Here is a 26586-nt window from a genome sequence, read left to right as displayed (position 1 = left end):
TGTCAATTGAATCAATCTCTATTGCATGTTTATATTTTATTCTCCTACACAATTATTAAATTTTTCCTTTCAAGTCTTATACTTTTAATTGACGCGAACGATAAGGCCTTTCGAGTCTCTTGGGAAAACGATACTTGGTCTTACCATTTATATTACTTGAACGACTTGGTACGCTTGTCAATCCGTCAACAAGTTTTTGGCGTCGTTGCCAGGGACTCGAGGTTTACTTTTTCAAGTAGTGTGGATTGATTAAATTTGACTTGATTTTATGTTTATTTTTTATTTTGTTTTAATAAATGTTTTCTAGGGTTTTGTGCCTAATTTTTGCAGAATGCAGTTTGGACAAGAATTTGGTTCTGTAGGCACTCAAATCTACCAAAATAGTTTCAACCACTAGTGGGAACCTCATTCAAACATATATCATAGCCAATTTGGGCAATATTCCTCTAGGACGAAAGAAACGTTGGGGGAAGCTAAAGAACGTTTACAGCAGGAGTTATTCTCAGTGCGAAAAGAAACGTTGGGGGAAGCTAAAGAACGTCTATTGCAGGAACAACACTCTTATGCGTTGAAGGCTCTAGGTATTATTAGGGTTAATACTGAAGCTAACCCTAAGGAAGAATGTCAATCTCCTATTTTTGAGGACGACAAGGTTATTGATGGAGAGAAGATAGAGGAAGATGAGATAACAAAGGTATTGAAGGCTCTGGGCATTATTAGGGATAATACTGAAGTTAACCCTAAAGAAGCGTGCCAAGCCACTATCTCTAAAAATGATAAGGTTATCAAGGAGGAAAAGATAGAAGAAGAAGAGCTAGAGATGTATGAGGAGGAAATAAAGAAGGAAAAGATAGAAGAGATAGAAACAGAAAAGTTGAATGAGAATGAGAAGGATGATGAGAAAGGAAAAGCCGTGGTTGAAAGAAAAGAAAAAAAGAGAAAAAATGTGAAAATAAAGAAAGAAAAGAAAAAGAAAAATAGAAAGTTAAGGGAGGAGAAAAAGAAAAAGAGGAAGAGAGGAAAGAAGAAAAGATCTTATGAAAAACCCCTTCCTCATAAAAAGAAAAATCATAGGAAGGAAAATAGGTTCAAGTACTTCATGGAGATCTTCAAGGAATTGGAGATTAAGGCTCCTATGATTGATGTATGGAAACATGTGCTTGGTTCGATAAACTTTTTGAAGAGATTTAGCGTAAAGAAGAAGAAGAAGAAGAAGATACCAAGCAAGAATAAATTGAACACCTACTGAGGGGTGTTTATGGGGACTATCCCAAGTGTTGTACAGCAATTTGAATTCCTGTGTTTTTTTTCTGTTTTCCAAATTCTTTCTATTACATTTTATGTGTGCATATGCATTTGAGTGAGGAAAATCTTGAAATTGAAAACTTTAGGGCAAAGATCAAGAGTCACCAAGAGAAATCACAAAGAGGCAAGCAAGAAAAGTGTGAGAAAATTTCCACTCACCGCCGAGCGGTACCACTTTACCGCCGGGCGGTGGCGGCGAGACCAAAACCCGAGCTTCGTAAAAGCTGGGTGAGTTTAGGTCTTCTTCACTTTGCTTTGCCCCTTTGAGTTTCGCCTGGCGGTCTCCTTGCACTTTTGCTCCAGATTTTCACTTTCAAGAGGGTTTTAAAGAGATTTCTATACACTTTCTCACCACCCACTCACAAAAAGTTTAGTTCTTGCTCATATTTGGGGTTTTTCTTGGTGGGAGTGTGCATTTAGAGTTCTCCTTCATCAATTTAAGAATTTGTTGCAAGCATTCACGTCTCCACTCAAGTAAGTTGTGTAATTCCATTCTTTAGTTCCTAATTTTGAAATTGATGTTGAACATGCTTAGGAATTTGGCAAATTAGGGTTTTGAGATTCTTTGCATGGATTGTTGTTTTAGGAATTGTTTTGGGCCGATTAAGTTGTTTGGAATTGATTTGCATGGTAGTAATTAGCATTTGAGTGGAGATTAGGGCTGATTTCGTGAAAAAATTTTGAAAACCCCTCGCACCGCCGGGCGATAGGCCTCTGCCGCTGGGCGGTATTCAAGCTGATGCATACCGCCGGGCGGTAGGCCTTTGTGACGCCGGGCGGTCTGCTGTATTTTTGTGGAATGTTTGCATAGAGGAAAGGGGGAACCTGTGCACCCTCAGTTGTAAATTATGATGGGTTTGAAAGTGTTTGTTGATGCATTAACTCCTAACAATAGATTTCTGTGGTTTTTGGCAAAATTGTATTTATTGCAGGAATGGCGTCAGCATCGCGCAGAGGAAGAAATACTGGGAGTAAAAGGAAGATGCCAGAAAGTTCGAGAGGATTTGACTCTCAGAGGTTCCTCTCCAAACAACATAAGGAACATTATGCAACTGTGCAAGAAAGGAGGTTGCTGATGGAGAGGAAGGCTTCCTTCATTCCCGACTTGGCTCCTGAATTTGGAGAGGAGATTTTGAGGAGAGACTAGGAGAAGTTGACAACTTACCCTGCACTTGCTAGTGTTGAGTTGGTGAAAGAGTTCTACACCAACGCTGTGCCCAGAGGAGGAGTGGCTGCTGGAAGATATACGAGCTTTGTGAGGGAGCAGACTATTAGTTATGACCCTGATACTATTAACAGCTTTTTGGGCACAGAGCGGCCAGGGGAGCAGTGCCAGTATGCGGCACATGCTGGTTTGTTTGGTAACGTAGCTGAAATTGAGGAGGTTGTTTGTCTCCTTGGAAGGCATTTTCAGGCTAACGGTAGCGGGGCACCGGTGAACATTAGGAGGTTGGATATGATACCTTTGGCCCGATACTGGACGGCATTCACGCATGCCAACATCCAACCTTGCTCCCACATTTCGGATATCACGATGCACAAGGTTTGTCTCATCTACTGCTTGATGAGACAGATGGAGGTAAATGTCGACCAAATCATTGCCGACGAGATTCGGAGTTGTGTTATGACAATCAGTAGAAGGATGCCATTGGGGCATCCATCTTTGATCATTTTTCTGTGTCAGCAGGCGAGGGTGAACATTGCAGTTCCCCTATAAGAGAGACTTAGGAATGCCATTGATGCAGCTTACTTCCACCAGTTTTGTGCTGAGGCAGGAGCAGCAGGAGCAGCAGGGGCAGCAGGGGCAGCACCTAGGAGGCGTCCTAGGAGAGCTGCAGCTCAGCAGGAACAGGTGCCTGATGAGGTACCAGTTCAGCACGCGAAGCCTTTCCAGATGAGGGACATGTACATGTCCATGATGGAGGCCAGGATGGAGGCCCTTCACAGAGGGTAGGTTGCAACTGCTGAGATGATTATTGGACTATATGACCAGCCACCAGTGCACAGGTGGACTATGAATGAGTTTCATACAGCTGTGGCATGGCCTGAGCAGCAGGCGCAGAGTAGTGGTTTTGGTTTTGGTACTGCCGGAGCCCCGAACACCGAAGAAGAAAACTTTGAAGATGCTGATGATGAGAGTCAGGAGGACTCTGACGATAGCATGGGCTGATTGCAGACATCTACTAAGGGATGTCCATAGACAGGATTTTAGTTTTTCTTTCTTTTATCTTTTACTTTTTACTTTTTAAATTCTTAGAATAGGTTGAATTTTAATTTCAGTGTGTATACTTGGCTTGAATACTTTTTCTGAAAATGTTTGACTAACTGATATGCATGATGGAACTATTTGATGATTATTTGATGTGGATGATAATTGAGTTGCAATGTATGTGAATATCCAATGAAATAGATGTGTGATAAATTATGATTGTGGTTATGATGTTGAGCATGATGTATGAATGTACTTGTGTGAGAAAGCATGTTGTGTTAGGTTTTGAGCTCCAGAGTTTTTATTGTTGTATGCATTGTTCACAGGAAAACATGAATGATATTGCTTTAATCTTAATGATTGATTGAATTTCATGTGAATGTCATATGATCAAGGCCATTTTTTTGAAAACCCTTCTTTAGCCAAATTCTCACCCAAAGTTCTTGAAAATTTTATACCCTTTTTGAACCTTAGCCTTAAACAGGATGTGAACCCTTGTCATAAAATTCTTTACCTTGAGTTGGGATGAGCTTATTTGTATGCGATGAAAAGGTTCAATTTTGGGGTTGTATGGGGGAAATTGAAAGGCAAGTAAAAAGCATTGAGCTCAAATGTTGTGAAAAGAAAAATTCATGAGAAAAAGAAAAGAAAAGAAGAAAAGCATGAAGATGGGCTCAATGCAAAAGGAAAAGAGAAAAAGGGAAAAAGTTGGGGATGAGAGAGATTGGTGAGGAAGAGAGTTGTGCTGAAATGTTGAATATTGTGATAGCTCTCTTGACTCAAGGATTTTGCATTCCAGAAAAACCAATTCTTCTTGTTAACCCAACCACATTACAAGCCTTGGAAAAGTCCTTTTGATGGCATTTGCATGTAAAGATGTTGATTGTTTGAGATGAATGGCAATTTTGTTTCATGTGACTTGTGAATAATTGAAAGTTGGAGTGTCACCTTAAACACTTGAGTGATTGAGTGAAACACTTGCTTGATATGAATTGTTAATTTTCATGAGTGCATTTGTGCTTAGTGGATTGGTCATTCATAATGTGTAACATCTGTTGTGCAATCTCTAGATTGAAAGCATGCATGCATCTTATTTTGGATTTCACTGAAGATGTTGAATTGAGTAGTTTTGTCATGTACTTTGGGAATGTTGCAACATTGGATGAAACAGTAGAAAGCCAAGTTTTGTTTTGTGTGTTGTTTTGTTTTGTTTTGCTTGAGGACAAGCAAAGTTCTAAGTTTGGGGTGTTGAAGAAGGTTGAAAAACAATTATTTTCACATGTCATTTTAGACTAAATTACGCCCTTTACTGCTTGGAATGAGCTTAGAATCAAGCAAAACTCAATAAATGAGTCTGTAGAGAGTCAAAAGCTGTTTCTAGCGATATTATGCTTGTTTTGCATTGTTTTGTAGCATTTCTGAGCAAGTGAAGAATGAAGTTGAAGATAAAGTTTGTAGACTCATGAAAAGAGAAGAAAATTGAAGATTTGAAGAGGAGTAGGCACTAGCGTTAGCACTGGGCAGTTTTGATCGAAAGCGTCGGGCGACAACTTACACTGCCGGGCAGTTTTGAGGTTTGTGGGAAACCGCCAGGCGCCACACTTGTTCCGCCGGGCGGTGGTCCGCTGGGCGTGGGCCTGTTTTCTGTTGCGCTCCTCACCTATAAATACCCCTATTGCGAGTTCAGAGTCATTCTTTTGNCAGGGGAGAACGACCAGACCTAATTTTGCTCTCTGGAGAGCATCTCTTGGATGCTTAGGCTCCTTTTCATCTTTTCTAGGGTTTGCTTTTCCATTTTTCATCTACATTCACCATGAAAATGGTGAACTAAACCCTATTGTTGTTGGGGGAAACAATGTAATCTTTTGATACTCTCTTTTATTGAAACTCTTGATTATTTATATGGTTTCCGTATGTTTTGATTGTTAATTGTTGGGTTATCATCTGTGCTTAATGCCTTATCGTTTAACTCATTCGATAACTGATCTTTGTCTTTATTGATACGGGGACGTACGGTAATGTCATGAACTGGTGAGTAATTCCTTGATTTTGAAATACCACCTAGGGATAGGGGTAGGACGATCAATTGCTTTTAACTTCTGCTTTGTAATGTTGTATTAATTGTTAGGGGAGGCTAGGGATAGCAAGCCAATAATTAGTATTAGGCTCTTTTCGTCGAGGGACCGGGTTAAGGGTAGGCTAAGAAAGTTGCATGACAATTAATTAATCAAACTAATAATTCAAGAGGAGTAGATAAGAGAGAGCGGATAAGATGAATTTGTAAACCCCCAACAACTCCATTCATCCATTGTTTTCTTTTGTCAATTGAATCAATCTCTATTGCATGTTTATATTTTATTCTCCTACACAATTATTAAATTTTTCCTTTCAAGTCTTATACTTTTAATTGACGCAAACGATAAGGCCTTTCTAGTCTCTTGGGAAAACGATACTTGGTCTTACCATTTATATTACTTGAACGATTTGGTACGCTGGCCAATCCGTCAACATTAGTCTATTCAAGAATATGGGCTGAATGCACCCCTGGTTTTGCAATTATTCAATCCTTTTTTCCAAACCAGACCAAACAAAAAAGCCTAATAATAACCCTTTCTGCTACACCCCCTAAATTTCCTACACACACCCCTCCTAACAAGACTTCATCAAATTATGCCATATGGCAATCCTAAACTCTAAGTGTCATCCAACAACATGTTTCCACCCCCATTACCATTGCCACATCACTCTTGCCACGTCAGCGTCATCTTCTACCTTTAGAAACCCTAATTTCCCTAAAGAGTGAAACCCTAGCCGTCGCCACCTAACCCTAGCGTCGTCGCCAACACCAATAGTCGCTACCACCAATCTTCACCAGTGCACCACCTCGCGCAAGCCGCTGAGATTGACCACCATCGCCAGCCGCCACGATTCAACCTTCCCCTATCAACAACACCACAAATCAACGCAGAAATCAAAGGTAGAGAGAACTCAACATCGGGCCTCATCATGGTCGTCATCTCCTTCATTGACGCACGAAGGACCAACCTCTACCGTAGAAGACTATCTTCATTTCCTTCAACACGAGCAGCACCATTATGAGTTCAATCTCTCCGCCACCACTCCTCATTCTTCATCACGAGGTCGCCATCAACACCACATCATCCTTCAAGCTCACATCGAACCATCACCATGAGCAACCATTTGTTTTATCGCGAGCCTCCACAGCCACCACCATCAGAATCGTGAGATCCTCCACCAGATAGCAACATCATCTCCTCCATTCAAGACCTTCAACAATGATACCGAAACCCCAATCCTCTAGGAAACTAACACCGTGAGACTTTTCTCTACGCCGCAAGCAATGCCGCCAAACATTCAAACGATGAAGCTCCTCGCAACTTTCTCCTCCACCAACCTGTAAGATAAAACCTAGAAACACACCAACCTAAGAACCCCAAATCAAACCCAAAGCAGAAACCCTAACGCATGTCTTGAGCTCACACAACCTCCATAATGCCATCAATACAACGCCTCACTACCTTCATCCGCGGCACCATCAAACTTGCAAGCAAACCCTAAATCAGAACCTCCAACGTGCCACTACAGGGAAGAAATTCCAGTGTCGTCGTTTCTCCTTCATGTGACAGTGCGACGCAAGCCTCTTGCCTAATTTACAAAACCCTAATTTGGGGGAAAGAGGGCTACTACTTGGCAGGCCCTCATTGACTATGTCATGCATTAGGTCAAAAGCAGGTCAAAAAGTATTCTTTGGTAAAAGTCTAGTCAACTAAAGGACTTTTGTGCAATTCTTAAAGAAATAAAGGCGCTGAAGTGTAAACAAAGGAACTTTCAGTGGCTTTTCTATAATTTTGAAAACTCAAGAAGGACATTAATAGAATTTAAGAGATAATTCAATTGATATTTTTAAGATAATTGGTTTAATATGAAAATATATCACCAGGAAATATCTTATCAATAAAATACTCAAATGTCAAGCCCAATCAAGCCAATATAAAGAGACTTAAGGGAGGTAGAAATCATAACTCATTCATTCACTAAAGACTCCTCCACTGGAAGCCATCATCCATCACTCCTCTCACTTTTACTTTACCATGTGTTTCACTCCATTCATGGAGGACTAAGCTTCTAAGGCTATTCCATTGTAATTTCATTATGGATTTTGAGGTTAAGTTGAATTAATGAATTTGATTCTTTTGATTATTGATTTGATTTATTCTTCTTTTATGTCTTGCGTCTCTCAATCATATTGAAAGTAATGATTTTTACATCATAAGGTATTTGAATCTACATGCATATTAATCATATGAGTTCAAGGGTTTCTATGTTTGATTGATAATTTACTTTGATTAAATTTAGGAACTTTCATATGATTAAACGTGTTCTTGCTATTAATTGAGAATGTACTTTGATTGGTGGTAAGAATTTCAACTATAATTAATTGAGAATTTACTTTAATTAATTAACTTTTAATTTGGTTAGGAGATTTAAGAATTGACATGATTAAACACAATCGGATTTGATTGAAAATGTACTTTGGTTGAATTCATTATGAATAATCTACTTTGCTTAATTGTATGATCGCCCTCAAGTTAATTAAGAATGTACTTTAATGAATTTGAAACTTGTTGCTGAATTGGTTCCAACCTTTATACTCTTGGGTCAGACCTTGTGTCTCTCTTCATTTACTCTCCTCTAGCTTCATTCCCTATTAGGAAGGTCTACTAAGCTTAGAGATTCCAAACACTCATCATTTCACTCATTTAAAACATCAAACATTTTCAATGCACCATCATCCAACTCTCTTAACTTCATTCCACAGTTGTTTGTTTTTTAAAGGAGTTCCTCTAGCATGAAGCTTGAACGTGCATCAAACACTTGTATTATTTAACTCAATTGAGTTAAACGTTCTAGACAATTGTCTAAGGAAACCAAAGGTAGTTTATAATACTTGTATATTAGGAGTGGTTTAACTCAGACTAGTCAGGTTGACTAGAGAAACTAGGAGTAGATGATAATACTTGGGAACCAAGAATGATTGAAAATACTCGATGTATATCAGGAGCGGTTTGTGCTCATTTTTAATCTTTGAAAAAGATTAGTGAAACCCCTTAAGATGTCTTAAGAGAAAATAGAAGAATCTAAGGTTGAGTGAACCAGTATAAAAATACTTGTGTTATTATTTCCCCTTTTTAAAAATTTTTCCTAAAACGCTTTATTAAAAACTCACAAGTTTAACAACTATTGCAGACTGTTTAACCCCTGCAATAGTTATTAAGTTTTGATTTACGAAAGAATTAAAAAAAAATTCCTCACCTATTATTAGTGTTTCTCCCACATTTCAATATGTTTAGATTTTTTATTGGAATTTTAATTATATTGTTAAATAATCCTATAAGGAATAGAGCTCTAAGGAGCACATTTTAATTAAAGGGTTTTTAATATCACATAAGTGAAACTAGTAATATTTTTATAATTTGATTTATCTTATTCACCTATGTGTATGTTGATATTTGATGAAATGTTGGATTGTTCAATTGTAAATTGTTTGATTTAGATATTGTATGTTGAACATGGTAAGTTAAGTTTGGCATCTGATTAGTGAAATTTGAGGGTGGATATATGAGTTTGTATTGTTGGCTTCTAATAATATGATATGTAGATTTCATTTCTAATTTTATGAAAACCTGTTGGGCAAGTCAAACCTCCATTGAGCGAGCATTCAAAATAGGATCAAGGAGTGATTCAGGACCTTTCACTAGGCGCGCTTGATTTAAACAAGCTCCTAAAGCTTAAGTAGTTAGCCGAGTGAATGAGTTACTGAGTGACAGTAAATTTTGAAAATGGCAAAGAGGGTAGGTAGGTTTGGTCCCTGAGCGAGTCTTACCTCGTTGGTCAAATTTATATGTTTTTATTTCCAAAGCTTGACTTGTAGGGTGAGTCACCTATTCGTTGAGTAAGTACATCCCTAATGGTAACTCACTAGGGAGTAAGTGAATTTGCTAAGCGAGCCTATTATTGTTGCACAATAAGTATGTTTCAAATTTGGAAATTTTAAATGTGGGTTACTAATGCAATGAAATCATTATGGTTTTGAGAGGTTGAAAGTATATTGAAGCAATAAAATGACTGGTATAGAGATGCTGGGTGCATTGTATGAATATGGTCTTTCATAAGGAGGACTTTCATATTGATTAGTATAATATTATGCATATCGAGTATTAGGTGGTGAAAGTTTAAGGAGATTCCTATAGCAGAATTCCTATAGCAGAATTTGAGGCAAGGGACCCTTCTTTTAGCGTTGTTATAAGTAAATTAATCTTATCATGAGAGATTTAGACCTAGTAAATTTGGAACGGTCATGACATTTTATTTCGTGGTTACATGACTTTACGAGTATTCGACTCAATGTTTAAATATTTTGGAATTGAGTGTAACATAGGCTATGTTAGAATTATAAGGTCTAATTCATTGAGAATATATGTTATATGTATAATGTCTGAATTGATATTTATTTTTAAATATTATGATTTTATAATATATGATGGGATCAAATATTGTTAACTTACTATGACCGCTTTCTATGTGTGAGCAGGCCTTGGTGTAAGGTAGTAGTGGAGCTTTGTAATAGAATGAACATTTTTATAAAAATGTGGCACTCTTAATAGTTTATATGGTATATAGATGTTTTGTGTAGTGTGACTTCTCTTTGACAAAGCTTATAAACTCTTTAATATTATGGTAAATTTTACATAATTTTTATTAAGTATCATGATTAGAAATTGAAAATATAATTCAACATTTACTACACATCAATATTTCAATACAATAATTATTGTCGATTTGTTCATAGTAAATATAACTGTGGTAAGTTGTCAGATTATAATATAGGTAATTTGAATTCATTAATCATATTTACATTTTCTTTTTCATCATAACATCTTTTTATCATAAAATAATTAATATATCATTATTTTAAATCAATCATGACTCATTTTATATTTAAGACAATTTCACATATGAATTAAAATTCATTGACTAAATTTATTTGATTTAATTTTCAATTAATCTTGGGTTGAGTTTCGTTCAAATCTCATTCACAATGTGAATTTTATGAATTCTTCATTGTTGAATAAATTAAATTTGAAATTGGTCATCTTTTCTATAAACCAGATTAATTAAGTGAATCCTTTTCCGTTCAATGATGTAGAAATAAAAATATGGATAAATTTACAAAAGAATAAATTTCTAATCTCAAATTATCTATCCCATCCAATTTTATATGTAAAACACAATTCTTTCATCAAATAGAATCTCAATCACATTATCAAGTAACACCCAAATTCATACAAAATGATATCTAATTACAACAAATTACAACTAATACAAAATATGTCCATGCAAAACCATAAACAAAATACCTTAATATGTACAAAAAAAAAAAAAAAAAGTCACAATCAATTATAAGAGTAACTATATAATTCGTTAGTCAACAAAAGTTCAAATTTCAAAGTTAAACTTAAATACTTCTAAAAGAATTCAATTCCCCTTGGCTCAAAATTATAAGAAAAAATAATCTTATAGAAAATAAGTTAAAACACACCTAAAGACTAATAACCGAGAGGAAAATAATCCAAACCACCGTAACACAAACTAAAAATCTATAGCACTCGCAATACAAGCTAAAAAAAATTAAAAAGATTTATAGAAAAAAAAAAAAGAACTTACTTTAAAAAGAAGGTGACCAAGTTTATAGAAAAAACGTAAAAGTTTTATAATCTTCCTAATAATAATTTTGCTTTTTTTTTTCAATAAAAATCTCACATATCTTAAATATAAGAATTAAGGTTAAGGATAATTGAAATATTTATTTTTTCCTTAATTCTTATATACATTTTTTTAAAACAAAATTATGATAGAGTTTGAATATTCAAAGTGAATAATATTTTAAATACGGCAATTGACATCAACTTTGTTATTTTAACACTGATTTAAGGTTAGTTAATGAAAATGTAAGTTTAAAGCCTGACCTTTGTTCTTAAGACTTAAGTGAGGTTTTGTTTTGATATTATTAATAGTTTTATATTGCTTAGGAATAAAGAATAAATATAATTTAAATGTACTTTCTTCTCATAATTTTCAATAAATGTAATAAAATATCTTAAATGTTATAATTGATTCCAACAATGTTATATCAATAAATTTGAAATTAAAATATTTTCTAAAAACTTCACATAATAAATAATAAAGGTAAAATTTTCTGATCTTCTCTTCCAATCTCTTCCCACTCTATCTTTTTTTTTTCCTTTTTCAGCCTCTCTTAAATCCTAATATAAACTAAGTAGAGTTTCCTAATCTTACATCATATATATACTTCCTTAATAAGGATAACTACTTAAAAACTTTCATTAACTTTTATCACAATAGTTCTTAAATATTCATCGATGATATTAAGATTTTTATACCAAAAAATTATGCAATCCGCATTTTCTGTACCAACTTTTTTTTTAATATCAGTCTTTACTTTTATATAGCTAAAAAGATATCTAAACTTATTTAAATGACGGTTATTTTTTACATATGGTCAATAATCCAAAAACATGAATTTTATCATAAATATTTGAGAGAAAATATTAGAAGAAGAAAAATTTAAAATATCATTTTTATAAAATATATTTTGTTTATGTATAAGTCAATTTATAGTTTTTAAAATTGTTTTATTTAAATTTTTACTTTCTAATTTGTATATAAATTAATTTTAACTTATTAAAATATTCTTTTTTAAAATCTCGTGAAAAAAAAAAAGTATGTTACGTTGTGCGCATTAATTGAAGGATCATGATATTTTGACAACACTTTTTGACAACTTTTTTTACAACGGTACACGTGTCATCACTTTATTGGTCTATTTGAATTTATGTTTTAAAAAATATTTAAAACAGACCAATCACAAGCTGCCACATATGCGTTGTCAAAAAGTTGTTAAAAAAGTGTTGTTAAAAGAACTTTTTCCTTAATTGAAAGGTGTCATTGTTAAAAGTGTTGCCTCTTGAAAGGTGTCATACTGTTGTGTTCACTTGAGGGTGAACTACTGTTTACGCAGTTTCGAAAGCGATGAATAGAAGGGAATCGCGTGTTCACTTATAGCGATTTGCACAGAAGGATTGCAGCTGAATTTGTGGGATTGACACCTTTTTAATGACACACTGAGGAGATGAGATTTGGAGGGATCCAAACCAGAAAGTCTCATGTGCCCCTGGATAAATATTTAATTACACTGCAACCTTCGTAGCTTAATATATTTGATTCTATTACAAATATGAATAGATTCTAACCATTTTAAAAAAAGCAAGTGTGAACGAAGGAGCTTTGTGTGAAAGTGTGAACGAAGGTGCATTGAGTGCGGAGAAAGAGAGAAAGCAAAGGTACGATTGTAGTTGTTTAGGAAACTCTTTGTTATTTTTTAGGTTACAGGTTCGTGGTAGATGAAGAAGATGAGGTTGAAGGGCAGCAAAGGATGAAGAATGAAGTGGTTGATGAAGAACAGGAGCTGCCAAGGTGGAGAAGACGCTGGAGAAGACGAAGAAGTGAAACCGTATTCGGTTCCAACACGCTGTATTCAGTTACAAGCGTCTGAAGAAGAAGACAAGAAAGCGTATTCGATTCGCATGTTGCGTATTTTGTTCCGCCATTGCAGCGACGTTGGTGTATTTGATTCCCAGCTGTGTATTCGGTTACGAAGGATTCAACTGTGGACGTTGCAGCTTGTATACGGTCCATACAAGTTGTATTCAGTTCCAATTCTCATTTTTCGTTCCTGCTTGGTGGCTTGGTGGTTATGGCGCGTTGATGTTTGAGGATGGTGGAGGTTGCAACGATGGTGGTGTAGGCATGTGACGTAGGTGCTGGTTGCAGCTTGTCGTTGGAACGTTGGTGGTGGAAGTGCCATGATCTGTGATGTTGGAGGAAGCAGCGCGCATGCAATGATGGTTGAAGCAGTGGACGAAGTTGTCCGTGATGATGGAGGATGGAGCGACCATGTGATGCTCATTGAAGTAGCGACAAAGGTGTTCGTGATTTGGAGGATGCAATGACGATGCGACGACCATTGAAGCACTGCACGAAGCTGGAGGATGCCCAGATAACAATATGCAGAGAAGAGAGCATGAAGGTGGTGGTTCAAATATGAGCACCCCTAACCGGTGGCGATGGTAATAATGGTTAGGGAAAGTGAGAAAGGGAAAAACCAGAATCAAACCTACTTCTGCTTCGGTCCCGTTAGCGATCAAACGAGAAATGTGGGGTGTTGGAACTTTGAATTGGTAACCGAATCGAAACCCATCTGAGGAAACTAATAGGACAACGGGGCGGTTGAGTTTGGAGAGAGGGCAAGCGAGGAGAGAAGAGATTGATGGTGTTGGTGGGTTTGAAGAGAAGTAGAGAAAGGTGAAGGCGAAGGATGTTGATAAGGCAATGCAAGTGATGAAGATGGGAATGATGAAGAGGGCTTTGTGGGAAGAGGAAGATGAAGAGGGAGAAGAAGAGTCTGAAGAATCTGTGTTGAACGAGAGAAGAGCTTTTGATGAAGGTGAGTCTTGGCCATCTTGGTCTTGGGTTGGGAGTGCTATAGGCTTTGTGGAAGTCAATGCAGACATGGGATTAGAACCCATGTTCGATGTAGTTTTTCTAAGTAATTTTGGTTGTTCTTCAGAGCTTTTCGTTATGGAAATTTGGAAGAGAAAAAGGGTTGAGTTGAGCGAGATTCAATTAAGGATAGAAAAGGTGAAGAAGGTTTAGTAGAACTTGCAGGTTGAAGAGACGAGGACAGAGACTAAGGTGTCATGGAGCTCCAAGATTACACTTGTCAAAGTAGCTAGGGTTATTATGCATAGATAACTTTAATTCACTTGTTAACATATGTTTTCTCAAATGAGAACTTTATAATGGTTTGGGGAGGTGCAAAAGTTTAATGTTTCTGGAATCCACAGGTTTCTGGAGATAAAGAATTCTTGGATGCAGCTATGGAAGCAGGAGAGGTGGTTTGGAATCGTGGTTTGCTGAAGAAAGTTGGGTGGCATAAGTGGGAATGCATATGTGTTTCTGTTACAAGGGATGTGAAGCATTTATATAGGGAAAAAGTCTTTTTAACAACTTTTTTCTGACAATTTTTTGACAACGCATACGTGACAGTTTGTGATTGGTCCGTTTCAAATATTTTTTTAGAATAAATTCAAACAGACTAATAAAATAGTGACACGTGTCCTGTTGTCAAAAAGTTGTTAAAAAAGAGTTGTTAAAATATCAATGTCCTTTAACAACGCATACGTGGCAGTTTGTGATTGGTCCGTTTCAAATATTTTTTTTAGAATAAATTCAAACAGATCAATAAAATAGTGACACATTTCCTGTTGTCAAAAATTTGTTAAAAAAAAGTTGTTAAAATATCATTGTCCTTTATATAGTGTCCAAGCTTTTGCTTGTTTTTTTGCTTGACAGAGCTCATAAGCTGATATCTGAAATTGGTGATAGATATTAATATACAATATCTTATGCTATCAATCATGTATGGATGTAGCATGCAATTATATATAGTAGTATATTAATTAAATAAATTACTTAATTTTGTGAAATGATGCTCACCCATATATGGTAGAAATTAACAATATATATGTAAAAATACAATTACTGATAGAAATATATAATAAGAAATATAAAAAAAAAATAAGTGGAAATAAAATGTAGAAGATATCAATTACATGTATATTAAAATTTTTGTACAATATTAGAAACAAATTAATCAATCTCACTTTCTATAACAAATAAATTCTTACAAAAAATACTACATTTAAAAATAAATTCATTTTATTAAATTATAATTTTTTTACTTTTTAAAAATTAATTTTAATAATTATTTTTAATTTTTTACTCTTTATAGACATTTTTACAATTAAATATAATATTAATAAATAATATTTTATATTATTTTAATAACTAGAGACATTTTGATAATCTTAATTTTCTACCAATTAAATAAATTTTTTAAATCTGTCACATCAATTAAATCCTACAGTAATTTTCACAAATTTTACTTCTAAATTCACACTCAATTACCTCCAAATTCACTCAAATAAACAACAGGAAAAAAATTACTTTAAATCTTTTCAAATCTATTTGATCACTCCCTATCATCTCCCCGATCACCCAAAATGAAGAAACCCGTAAAGTTTGTGCGAACTGCGCTGACACAGGAGTTGTTAACTACTTTTGGAATGGACTTCTCTCTGGTAGAAACAGATCAAAACAAAAATAAAAAATACATGTTCATACTTGAAATAATATATTAATGATGATATAAAGAATGCAACATGGTAGTATATATTCATAATTTGATAATGACTAGTTACAGAATAATTAAATATATTCAATAAATAAAAAAGTTTGTTAAAAAGATTTGGAGGACTCACTATTTTAAAAAATAAACTTTAAAAATGATAAAATCAACCTACTTTTTAAATTCATCTTATATCTAATTATCTAATTGATGCAAAAATTCTAACACGTAAAAATACTTTTTTTTATTTTATAATAATAATAAATAATAAATTAAATCATTTTTTCTTTTACTTATTTTTATAATTTTTAATTGATCTAAATAATTTTTAATCTTTTACTTTCTCATCATCCAAACTAAACTTAGCAGAAGAAGGATCTGTCACTGTCATGGTAAGAAAAGCCAAATATCTATATACAGAACATATATCATTTCATCAAGTCTTATTGCAGACAACGTACTGCTGGAAGTCATGATCATAAAGCTCACCACCAGTCACTTCCGTACAAATAAATGCCAACGTATGTCATTCTGAAAATACTATTGTAAAAATAGTTTTCTTCATCAAAAAGACGTTCAGATAAGACCTTGTAATCATCAAACTTCGAAAAATATGCATAGTCAATACATTTAACTTATAGAAATTTTTTTATTTAACTTCTTCAAAAGTTAAACGTATATATTGATTTAATTTAGAAAAAAAAAATTTAAACAGTTTATGTATGCTCAACTTTCTTTTTTCTGACTGAGGAATCTTTAATATGAAAGTAATTGCTACTAGTATATGTAACTAAGGCTGAGTTAAGCATTTTTGTAAGCACTGACGAAAGAATGCAGAAATAAGAACCGAAACAGCAATATCCGAACGACTACCATCGAAGAATGTTCGCATTTAAATGTGTTCCCTCAACTCCATCATATGATCATATGGACAGAAATCCCATAAGGACACGAATGCCTGGGAATATAGGGAAACAAAATTACATATGAACATTAAACAGTGAAAACAAAACCAGCAAGTACCCAAGAAACCCGCAATGATGCTTATTATCTCAAGGGAACTGCAAATTGTCATATTGTCCATTCACAGCCAGCCAAAATTTTAAGCTTCAGTTTAGCCATTCTCGAAACTTGTGAGATGGTAGCAGTACTCCATGCAAAATTTTAGGAAAATAACGAAAACACTAGAACCAGTGGCTTCATTCTGGTTATGTACCTCATCATCCAAAAACTCTTTGCAAGGCTCCTCTATAGGAAAAAATTGTGAGCCCCCTCCCTTTCCGACCAGCTCCAACTCCTCGCCCAATCGAACAAAAAGAAAAATGTAAATATACAGTCTTGGAGTTGACATGACAGGCAACATTGAACTGTTAGTGCATGAGGAAAATCAGTCAGAGTTTTTTGAAGAGATCGAAGATGATTCCATTCCATTCCCAGACTCTTCACCACTTGCAAAAGATGAAGGATTCCCTTGGCTTCGATTCTCCTCACTACCATTTGCGCGAGATTTCCCAGGCCTCACTCTAATATTGTTACCCAATGGGAAAGGCTCCTGCAGCGACAGATTAGATTAATCTTGCCTCAGGGGTATACCATGTCAGCAGAAAACACATTAGTACAATTAGGTAGCAAGCCTTCTATATATCCTTATCCCAGTTTGTTAAAGGCATTTAATGCTAGAAACAGTCGAAACAATAGATTGCTTTTTATAGCCATTGAAGTCATCAGTGAAGTATTCCTTCAAAAAACTTTCTTGCCACACCCAATGCATGTTAACATTAAATATCAGACCATAAGTTTTGACGTGAGAAAGCCCCTAATTAACACCCAGTTTACTTGAATAAGCAACTAATATATTAATGGAAACATCAGGAAATAGTTACATCTAAAGAACAAGCTGATTTACCGGATCGCCAGCATTTGGGCCATCTGTATGGAAAAGAATAGGGCGGCAACGTTTATCTTCATTCATCAGGCTTGAATTCTGAAAATGAGCAATGAGAGCAGCTTTTCCTTGAATTCGGGCATATGCGAGTACTGCTACCTTTTCACTGTTGAACTTCTCCCATTTTTTCCCATTAAAGGCCTGCACAATATTCCTTATCTATTAAACATATAAACAGATAAACACAGAATTCATATCCCAGATAATTAAATCAAATTAGGATTACATATGGATTTCCAAACAACCTTGTGGAATGGAATAATTTGACCAGGATCAATCATATTGATGAATGCATAGCCAACATTACATTTGTTCTGCAACAATTAATAGAATTTACTTAGAAACACATTTATGATTTGCTACATTTAGGGAAAGAGTCAAGCAACTAGCAACTCCAGGAAAATACTTGCCTTGAAATCAATTGGCAAATACAAAAAATCATATGTTCCTCGACATTGTTCATCAATGGCAGCAAGAAGCATCTTCGAAGTATACCTGCCAAAATATTTAAACAAATATAAAAGGAGAAACAGAAAGACCAGTGCAAAAGAATAGATATGCTTCAATCTTTGTAAAATTTGTTAAATCATGGAAAACCAATTGATCAATATTAAGGCTACATGCAAAAAATCACAGGCGTGTAAGCAAGCAAAAGAGGAACGGCATTTCTATGGCTAATGCACCAAAATTAGAAGGGGACAAACCAAATAAGCAATTTCCAATGTAACTGATAATAATTTTCCTTGGTAAGATAAGCAAGAAGTGATAACAACATAAGCAGCAAAATTTTAAAAAAAAGATAGGGAGATAATGGCATACTTGTTGGGAATATTCTTTATCATGAGCGTTGTTCGGCTGTCATCCCCACGCAATATGCGACCTAGGTCAAGTTCATATTGTTTCTTATCTGCATTGTTGTTAGTGTTTGGTTCATTTCTTCGAGGATAGAGGTTTCTCATGCGTTCATTGCTAGAATCAAATTTAGAAACCAAATTCATGGGAAGTCTCCCAGGTAAAACATGTGATAACTGCTTAGGAGAGCCCTGCCCATTATTTGATGTCAATTCTGTACCATTCCCACTAACATGAGAAAATATGTTGTGTGAAGCAGGAGGATGCATCTGCCAGCTACCATGAAAGCCGGGACTTCCCACAGAACCCAATCTAAAACCAGAACCATCAGGTGACTCTCCCAAGTAAGAATGTTGTCTTTCCCAGGGTGAGGCTGTAACAACGGGTGCTGATCCCACTTGATGATCTATATGTGATGCTCTCAGCACATGGGGAGGTGTTCTAGGAAAGCTGGGTATCTGTGGAAGACATGGAGAACCGGCACCATTAACAAAGGATGGTGTTTTCTGCCAAAGCATGGCATTTGAAGGAGGTTGTTGATGCAAGTTGGAGCCATTCCACATATGATAAAGTCCATGATTGGAGCAGTTTCCATTTCCTGGATATTCAAAATAAAACAAAGATTTCACATACCACCATTCAAATATAGAACTATTGAATTCATATTTGATATTGGTTGAGTGTACAATTTCCCAGCATCTTCTACCACTTACAAGGTGATATAAAAACTGGCTTCAAGATCAATAATCAAATTGGACTGCTTAAATCACAGGCAAGTCTAAATTCACCTGGATCAATATTTTGACTCTTGAGTATTTTTGGGTCTTATTAAAACAACGAAAATATTGAAAATCCGAGAATTAACAGTCAAGCTCATTGTTATAACGTTGTAATTCCTAGGATGCCATCAAATGTGAACAACAAGTTCAACCTTTGCAACAAATTGGTCCCTTATCACAATTTTCTACACACAAAGAAACATTTCAAAACTGTAGTAAATAAAGGAAAGCATTAACAAGAGATTTTCTTAGCACGTTAAACTTACCTCCTGCATTAAACTCTGCTAGGTTCCCAGTTGAGTTTATTCCCTGAATTTTCCTGCTCTCAGATGATTCCGTTGATCCATTTCCAATATTGGCAGCCATGTTAATGGTACTTGAATAGTTGTAAGGACTGCCATTAGCTAAACTATCGCGATATTCAGGTAAAGAATGAGGGTGGAACCTCGAAACAGATGCAAATTTCATAGCATCAATAGTGTTACTGGCCTCAAAAATACCAGATACTTTTCCAGTAGATGCCCCTCTTGCGGTCTTGTGAATGTTAGAATTCATATTAAATAGTGAGTTATCAATGAAAGCAGGTAGCTGTGCTGCAGAATGAAATCCTTGATTATATCCATTTTCCAAGCTGCCAGCAGATGCAATAAATCCAGATGACACTCCTGCTGTAAGTTATGTCTAGTGAGACCAAGACCGTATTAGCTTTATTAGGAAAAATAGACAAGTGAATTCAGACAAAATCATACCCTTATGTCTTAAGGAAATGTTGTCACTGAGACTATGACCAAGATCAGGTTCATCTTGTCCCTTCTGAGACTGCTGCATCATACTACAAAAGCAAGGTTTCAACAATTGTCAAGATGTTATCTTTGCATCATGGTGGTTCCAACTATACCCTTTATCAACCTCTAAAAGTAGATAATACTATTAAAGGTGACGAGAATAAATATGGAGATTCAAAATAAGACCTCATAAACAATACATTGGTTAAGATTGACACCTTTTTAAAGTAGAAAACAATTGTAAAAGTCAATATATTTAGATAAGAAAATTAAATTAAGAAATAAAGGAGAAGCGGTAGCCACCATGTTGCAATCATGGGATGGCCAGGCTCAAGCTTAATGTGCTTCCCAGCAAAGCAGATCCCATTCAATGCACGAAGAGAAGCTTCTGCAGCTCGAACATCATAAAATTCCATAAATTTGACATGATTCAATTGAGGATATTCATAGATCTGCAGTTACACAGATAATGTTTAAGATGCTTGTATCATTACAAAACTCACAAAAAAATAGATGAAAACCAACAAGAACAACTCACATCTCTAATTTCTCCATAAAACCCAAATATTTGTTTAAGTTCATCATTCAAAACAGATGAATCAAGATCAGATATCATAAGTGTACCATGGCCAATATCTTTCTCTGGAGCATTGCCCTGATATGTCATCAAATAAAGATATATCTATAAGCAAATCATCAAAGATACACACAAGCAATTGAGCAAGTAAAACCTATGCCTGTAAAATAAATATTAAGATGAACAAGGGAAATATAAACTTTACCCAAATGAAACAAGGGAAAAGGAATTATGCATAGATGAGGTTAATAACATCATTACCTTTGGAATTGAGTAATGTATATCTAGTTTCCTAAATCTCAATGACCTATTTTGAAGTGCCTTCATTGCATTTTGTGCTGCCCTTAGATCATAATATGAAATCATAACAAACCCACGATGCTTGCAGGCAGTGTATATGGTTCGAATGTCTCCATATTGCTGCCAGAACAAACAAAATAGTCCATTTTTACATTCCATCTTTAGTGGTATGAAATGCTTTGTGAAAATCTTAAGATAGCAGCCACAATAAATAAATAAAGGTTCACCTCAAAGAGAGCCTTAAGTTCAGAATCTTCAACATTGCTATTGATGTTTCTAACAAAAAGTGTTCTAGAAGATTGTTCACCAAAAGGAATTTTTCCTTTAGAGGCTCCAAAGTAATCAGGATCTTCATAAATGAAACTGGTTCCCTTTCCAGAAATTAGAAGTTCATCATCTCCTTCCAATTCCATGCCTCCACTGCTGCTGAACAAATCAAAATCTTCAAAATCATCATTCATTCTAGCCCGAGTACTGCATCCTAACTCGTTAGTGACTCCAGAAAAAAGGTCATCTTCATCTGGAAGGAGATTTCCAATAGTGTCAGCCTCAATTTCTCCTAGAGATTTATGTGGTTCTTCCCTAGGAAGGGAACCCACAGTAATGGGTTGACCAGATGGCACTCCATTCCCCAATAACCTCACTGCATTAAGATATACATTATAACATGAGGATATCATCTGAACTGAAGTAAAATAACAAAATCTATAACAACTAGATAATTTTCTTAGATTCATATTTTAGTGGGATTTGGTGAGGGAGGTGCCCTACTTGTTGTGCTACTTCACAAAAGATAACATGCACATATTCTGCTATGATAAATTGCAATAGATGGCATGCAAATGAATGTAAATAGAAACTTGTACATAAAGTATTACAAAGAGTAAAAGAAATCAGACCTAGACAATGCTACAAGACACATAATACATGCATGCAAACCATCTTAACATCCTTGAAACAAATTCTTACTCTTTTGGTTAAACACCTCAGACAGAGAGCTTGAAAATAGACTACTTTCACGTGAGGTAGCATTGGTGACAAGCTTGCTGCCAATTAGACCATATGAGCTAGATGCTGGCTGCCTATGCACATTAGACCATGACCTCTTAGTATAATTAAGGGACTCCGTGGAATCCTTCAGCATCTCTATAGTGCCTGCTTCTCTGCCAAAATGTAGGTCTCCTGTAATTTCCCCAGATAGAGTAGTATGAGAGATTGGCAAGCCAGATTTTGCATTTGTTGAACGGGGTGATGAAGTATTCAAAATAGAGCCAGGTGATGCCGCCATTTCACTCTTGCCTGAAAATTTAAAGATAGATATTACTATATCCAGAAACAGAAACTAGTGACATATCCAGTAGATAGATGATTTGCTTATTAATGAAGAACAAGCAAACAAACATAAATACACAGATATTACATAATTATTACTTAGAAAAATAATAAAACAGTAAATTCGTAATAAAATTAATGTCAAAATCGCATTAACCTTCAAATCCAGCAGAGCACAGAATCCAAATTCATGATTAGCATTAATTGTCCCAGCTATACATAATCAAAATGTTGCAAGACCGAGGTATTTAATTTATGCATTCAATAAAAGACATTAATTTATTAAAGTTTGCAGCAATTAGATTGCTATCATAAAAAGAATAAAAAATATTAATTTTAGATGATGCCAATGTCAATTACTTTTTAAAACTTAAAAGTGTTTGCAATGTTGGTGAGTGATATTCATTATTCCAGGACAAGCCAAAAAACTACATATTGTTTTCAGCAAAAAAGTGAGAACTGTAAGGGTTAAGAAAAGACAAATCAATAATTATTATCACCAATCCCCATATAATATAGAAGTTTGGGAATTTAAGACATTGGTTCGAACTAAAGATACTTGCTAGCAACATTAGCAATCATTTATTCTGAATGCAAACGGAACACTTAAAAAGAAATTGAAACAGAAAATGGGAGAAATATTGCTTTGAAATGTACAGCTGCATTTGAGTTGAGACATGATATAGAACAGAAATATATACTTAAAGATTCTTCAAAAATTAACATGTACAAACTCAATGATAGTTAATAGCCAATTTCTAAACTGGAGCATAAAAGAGTTTACTCATTAACTATCGCTTCGCAAATCTATTTGGTGCATTAATGATGCAATTGACAGACAGCTAAACCAGCAGAACAAATAAACCGTTTTGAACAAATAACAACAATTAGTTGATTGGCCTCACCCTGTAGAAAATGGTCATGAATAGATTTTGGCTTCCGTAATCCAATACTCTTCTGCCCAAAAGTTAAACACATGTTTAGCGTCAAGGCCATGGAGAACAAGACAAATTTATAACATAATGAGAAAACTGAAGTCTTTTTCTTATCATAAGAAAACTGAAGTCTTGGGCTGTAAAATGTTCACGGAACTGATCATCCTTAAAACGATGACGAAACGGTTATAAACTTCGTATAAAAATTAACCTGAGGCGTTGTTACAAAATTTTAAAAAACACGATGAGGCAGTTAGCATAGTAACTACCTCAGAAGCATAGGAAATGTCATCCAAAAAGTGGGATGAGGCAGACACACCCCTCTTCTCCATTATTTCAGAAGGCATCCTGTAGCTGTCCAGAAAATACTGAAAGCCTCCTCCCTTGCTAGCTTTGTTAGGCTCTATCCCAGGTCATCCTGCGTGAAGTTCAAGGTCATTCCCTAGACAAAGGAAAGGACAGATAACAATGAACATGGCAACCCTATAAAAAATAACTGCTACTGGCAGAAAGAAAAACTCCGACCCATAGAATATCATGTATCATCACAATTACAACTTACCAACATCACCACCCTCTTTCACCCCTGAACAAATAAAGAAAAGAGTGGGAAAATGGACTACTGAAAACCCTACCAGAAGCACCACCTATATTCAATTGTAAAATTTAAAAAAAAAAAAATAGTACAAAACTAAGGCACAAATAGTTGCATCTTCAACTAAACACTACCAAAAGGAAGGAGAACACAGGATGGTACTAGGAAAAGAAAAAAACTCTCTGCTTACCTACCAACGACCTAACACAGTTTGGCCATTTGTTGGCCAAAAGAAAAAAAAAAAAAAAAAAAAAAAAAAAAAAAAAAAAAAAAAAAAAAAAAAAAAAAACCAAAACCAAAACCAAAACCATCCATGGAAACTAACACAAAAAAAAAAATCATTTACCTGTAACAACAGCTCTCCCTTTATATTTCAAAAAAAAAATACAGAAAAAAAAAAGAAAGTCAAGCTTAAGTTTGCAGTACTCCAGATATTCTGCCACAAAATTACACATATGGAGAAGGAATTTCACAGCGAAAGCCTCAAACATTAACAGATCAAGAGATAAAACCAAAATTTCAGAGAAGCGATAATCTGAAAACACCAACAGATCAAAAACATGAACACCAAAGAAATTCTCATCTCACGGTATACTTCATAACAACTACTTCAACAAAAGAGAAAAAACTGCTCATCCCCCCAAACAAAAAAAGAAAAAACAAAAAAACACAAACCATGATATTTTTAACAAAACAGATTTGCACCTTCTGGATTGGAACCCAGCCTCGCTAGCAGAGAAACTCCAAAATCCCCTGCTCCACAAAATTCCCCACACTCCTCATCCAGAACAAAGAGAAACAGACAAAAAACCGAATCTCTCAAACGCGCCAGAGCACAGGAATTTCAGAAACAAGAGATCCCACGCTCCCCCCCGCAACAGGAACCTCCTTTCCTCTGCATTGCAATCTAAGACGCTGAGAAAAAGAAAAACCACGAATAATTATGCAGAAATGGCTCCTTCAAATGGAGCCGCAAAAAAATTAACCCCAATTCGAAGGTGCGACCGGGGAAATGGAGGTTGCGGAAAACTCCGAGCGAATTACCGGCGAGGAAGGCTCGCCGGCGTCGCTCTCTGGTTTGGAGAGAAAAAACAGACAACGCAACAACAGAGGTGTTTTTTAGTCTTCTGACAGAGAAAGAGAAAGGAAAGGGTGTTAGTTGGCTTTGAAATGAAAAATACAGGAAAAAAATTATTAAAAAATAATAATTAAAATTGAAAACTAGAAATGTGGAAGGAGAATAAATAGGCATAGAGATAGTGTGGAAGTTGTAATAACAACAATCTTTAATTTTTATTTATTTATTTATTATTTATATTTTCCAGTGAAAAACAACAAGATGAAAGTTGAAACCTCTCTTTTTATATCAGATGAAAGTCTGTCCATTGGTCTTAAATTGGGAAATGAGATTTGTAAAATTCTATACATTATATTTACTAATTTTTACTTTTATTACAGTATTTTTTTTTCTATATTTTCTTCCATAAATGCTATCTTCTGAGATGTTGTTTTGCGAACAATAAATAATTTATTAACTTCAAATATGTGCATTTTAAAATGTTGTTTATAATATATTATATTGGAACCAAATTTGTTACATTCTAATTTTGAAACTGATGAAAAAAGAGGGAACTGTTCTCTTTTTTTATTATTAAAAACTGAACTGTTTGTTTTGCTGTTGATAGTAAAACCGTTAATAATATAATAATTTGTCTTCATATACCTATGTTTTATTGTTTCGTGGTTTTATTTTATTTGTGTTGTTTAATCAATGCATTGGGTGATCTATTTTCCTGATTTTAAATAAATAACATTTTGTTTTCTAAATTGTAAAATAAAAATGATTATTATTTAATTTTTACAGGCCCTTTATTCAATTCTCTTGTTATTATTGTTTCTATGAATCGCAAAATTTTAGTAGAGAGGGATAAAATAAAACTTTGAATTTATGGATATACGGAGATGTTAAATAGATATTTTTAACGAATGTTTAATAAAATTAGAGCTGTCAAAATGGATAAATCGGCTCGATTCGGTCCAATCCACTACGGGTTGGTCACTTAGTGTACTAACTCAACTCGATTCATTTATAGGTGTTGCTCCCTCCACTACTCCCAAGTGCTCTGCACCTCCCTGCTATCTTTTTTTATTCCAAAAATACTCTACATTTCTTCAATATTCTCTTTTATTTCAAAAATACCTTACACGTCTCTATTATCCTTACCAATCTTTCTCTTTCCCTCTCTGCATTAATGAGCATTCATGACTCAGATTTGAACTTGTGATATATTGTAAAATATAAAATTCAGAGGAAACTTCAATATTAGTGCTTTTACCACTACCATTTTATAAACTTAAAAGTTATATGCAAATACAAAATAATAAACATAATAATATTAATAGTAAATAATAATAATATATTATTATTATATCCTAACTTTATAATGACGAAAAAACTAAATAAATTTTAAATCTTTAACAAATAACTTTTCTTTTATATTTTAAGTATTTAATAATATGTTTATATTATTTATCTAATAAATTAAATATTGTATTCAAGTTATTTGAGTCAAACATGTCGATAAGTTAAAACATAATATAATGTGAAAAATTATAGATATTA

The 26586-nt window shown here is 34.7% G+C and overlaps 1 protein-coding gene across 8 annotated transcripts; it reads right to left on the bottom strand.

Moving 5' to 3' along the window:
- Nucleotides 1–16703: 16703 nt before the first annotated feature.
- Nucleotides 16704–25140, bottom strand: LOC106780489 (protein MEI2-like 4). 8 transcript variants are annotated; one of them, XM_022776995.1, is made up of 15 exons: nucleotides 24639–25140; nucleotides 23638–23810; nucleotides 23339–23390; nucleotides 22071–22400; nucleotides 21329–21744; nucleotides 21063–21221; nucleotides 20763–20879; nucleotides 20528–20676; nucleotides 20189–20271; nucleotides 19706–20107; nucleotides 18628–19258; nucleotides 18219–18303; nucleotides 18054–18122; nucleotides 17770–17949; nucleotides 16704–17415 (listed from the first exon to the last, which is right to left on the bottom strand). In XM_022776995.1, the coding sequence occupies exons 2-15, from the start codon at nucleotides 23713–23715 to the stop codon at nucleotides 17251–17253; spliced, it is 2916 nt and encodes a 971-aa protein (XP_022632716.1). In that variant the 5' UTR covers nucleotides 23716–23810; nucleotides 24639–25140; the 3' UTR covers nucleotides 16704–17250. The 8 variants fall into 8 exon arrangements, with proteins under 8 accessions (XP_022632716.1, XP_022632717.1, XP_014524262.1 ...); XM_022776996.1 differs by having other exon boundaries at nucleotides 23638–23786; XM_014668776.2 differs by having other exon boundaries at nucleotides 24669–25140.
- Between the last annotated feature and the right edge of the window lie 1446 nt (nucleotides 25141–26586).

This window comes from Vigna radiata, unplaced genomic scaffold (genome assembly GCF_000741045.1).
Source record: "Vigna radiata var. radiata cultivar VC1973A unplaced genomic scaffold, Vradiata_ver6 scaffold_398, whole genome shotgun sequence".
NCBI lineage: Eukaryota > Viridiplantae > Streptophyta > Magnoliopsida > Fabales > Fabaceae > Vigna > Vigna radiata.
Note: the sequence above shows the minus strand (reverse complement) of the source record. Positions and strands in the feature narration are given on the sequence as shown.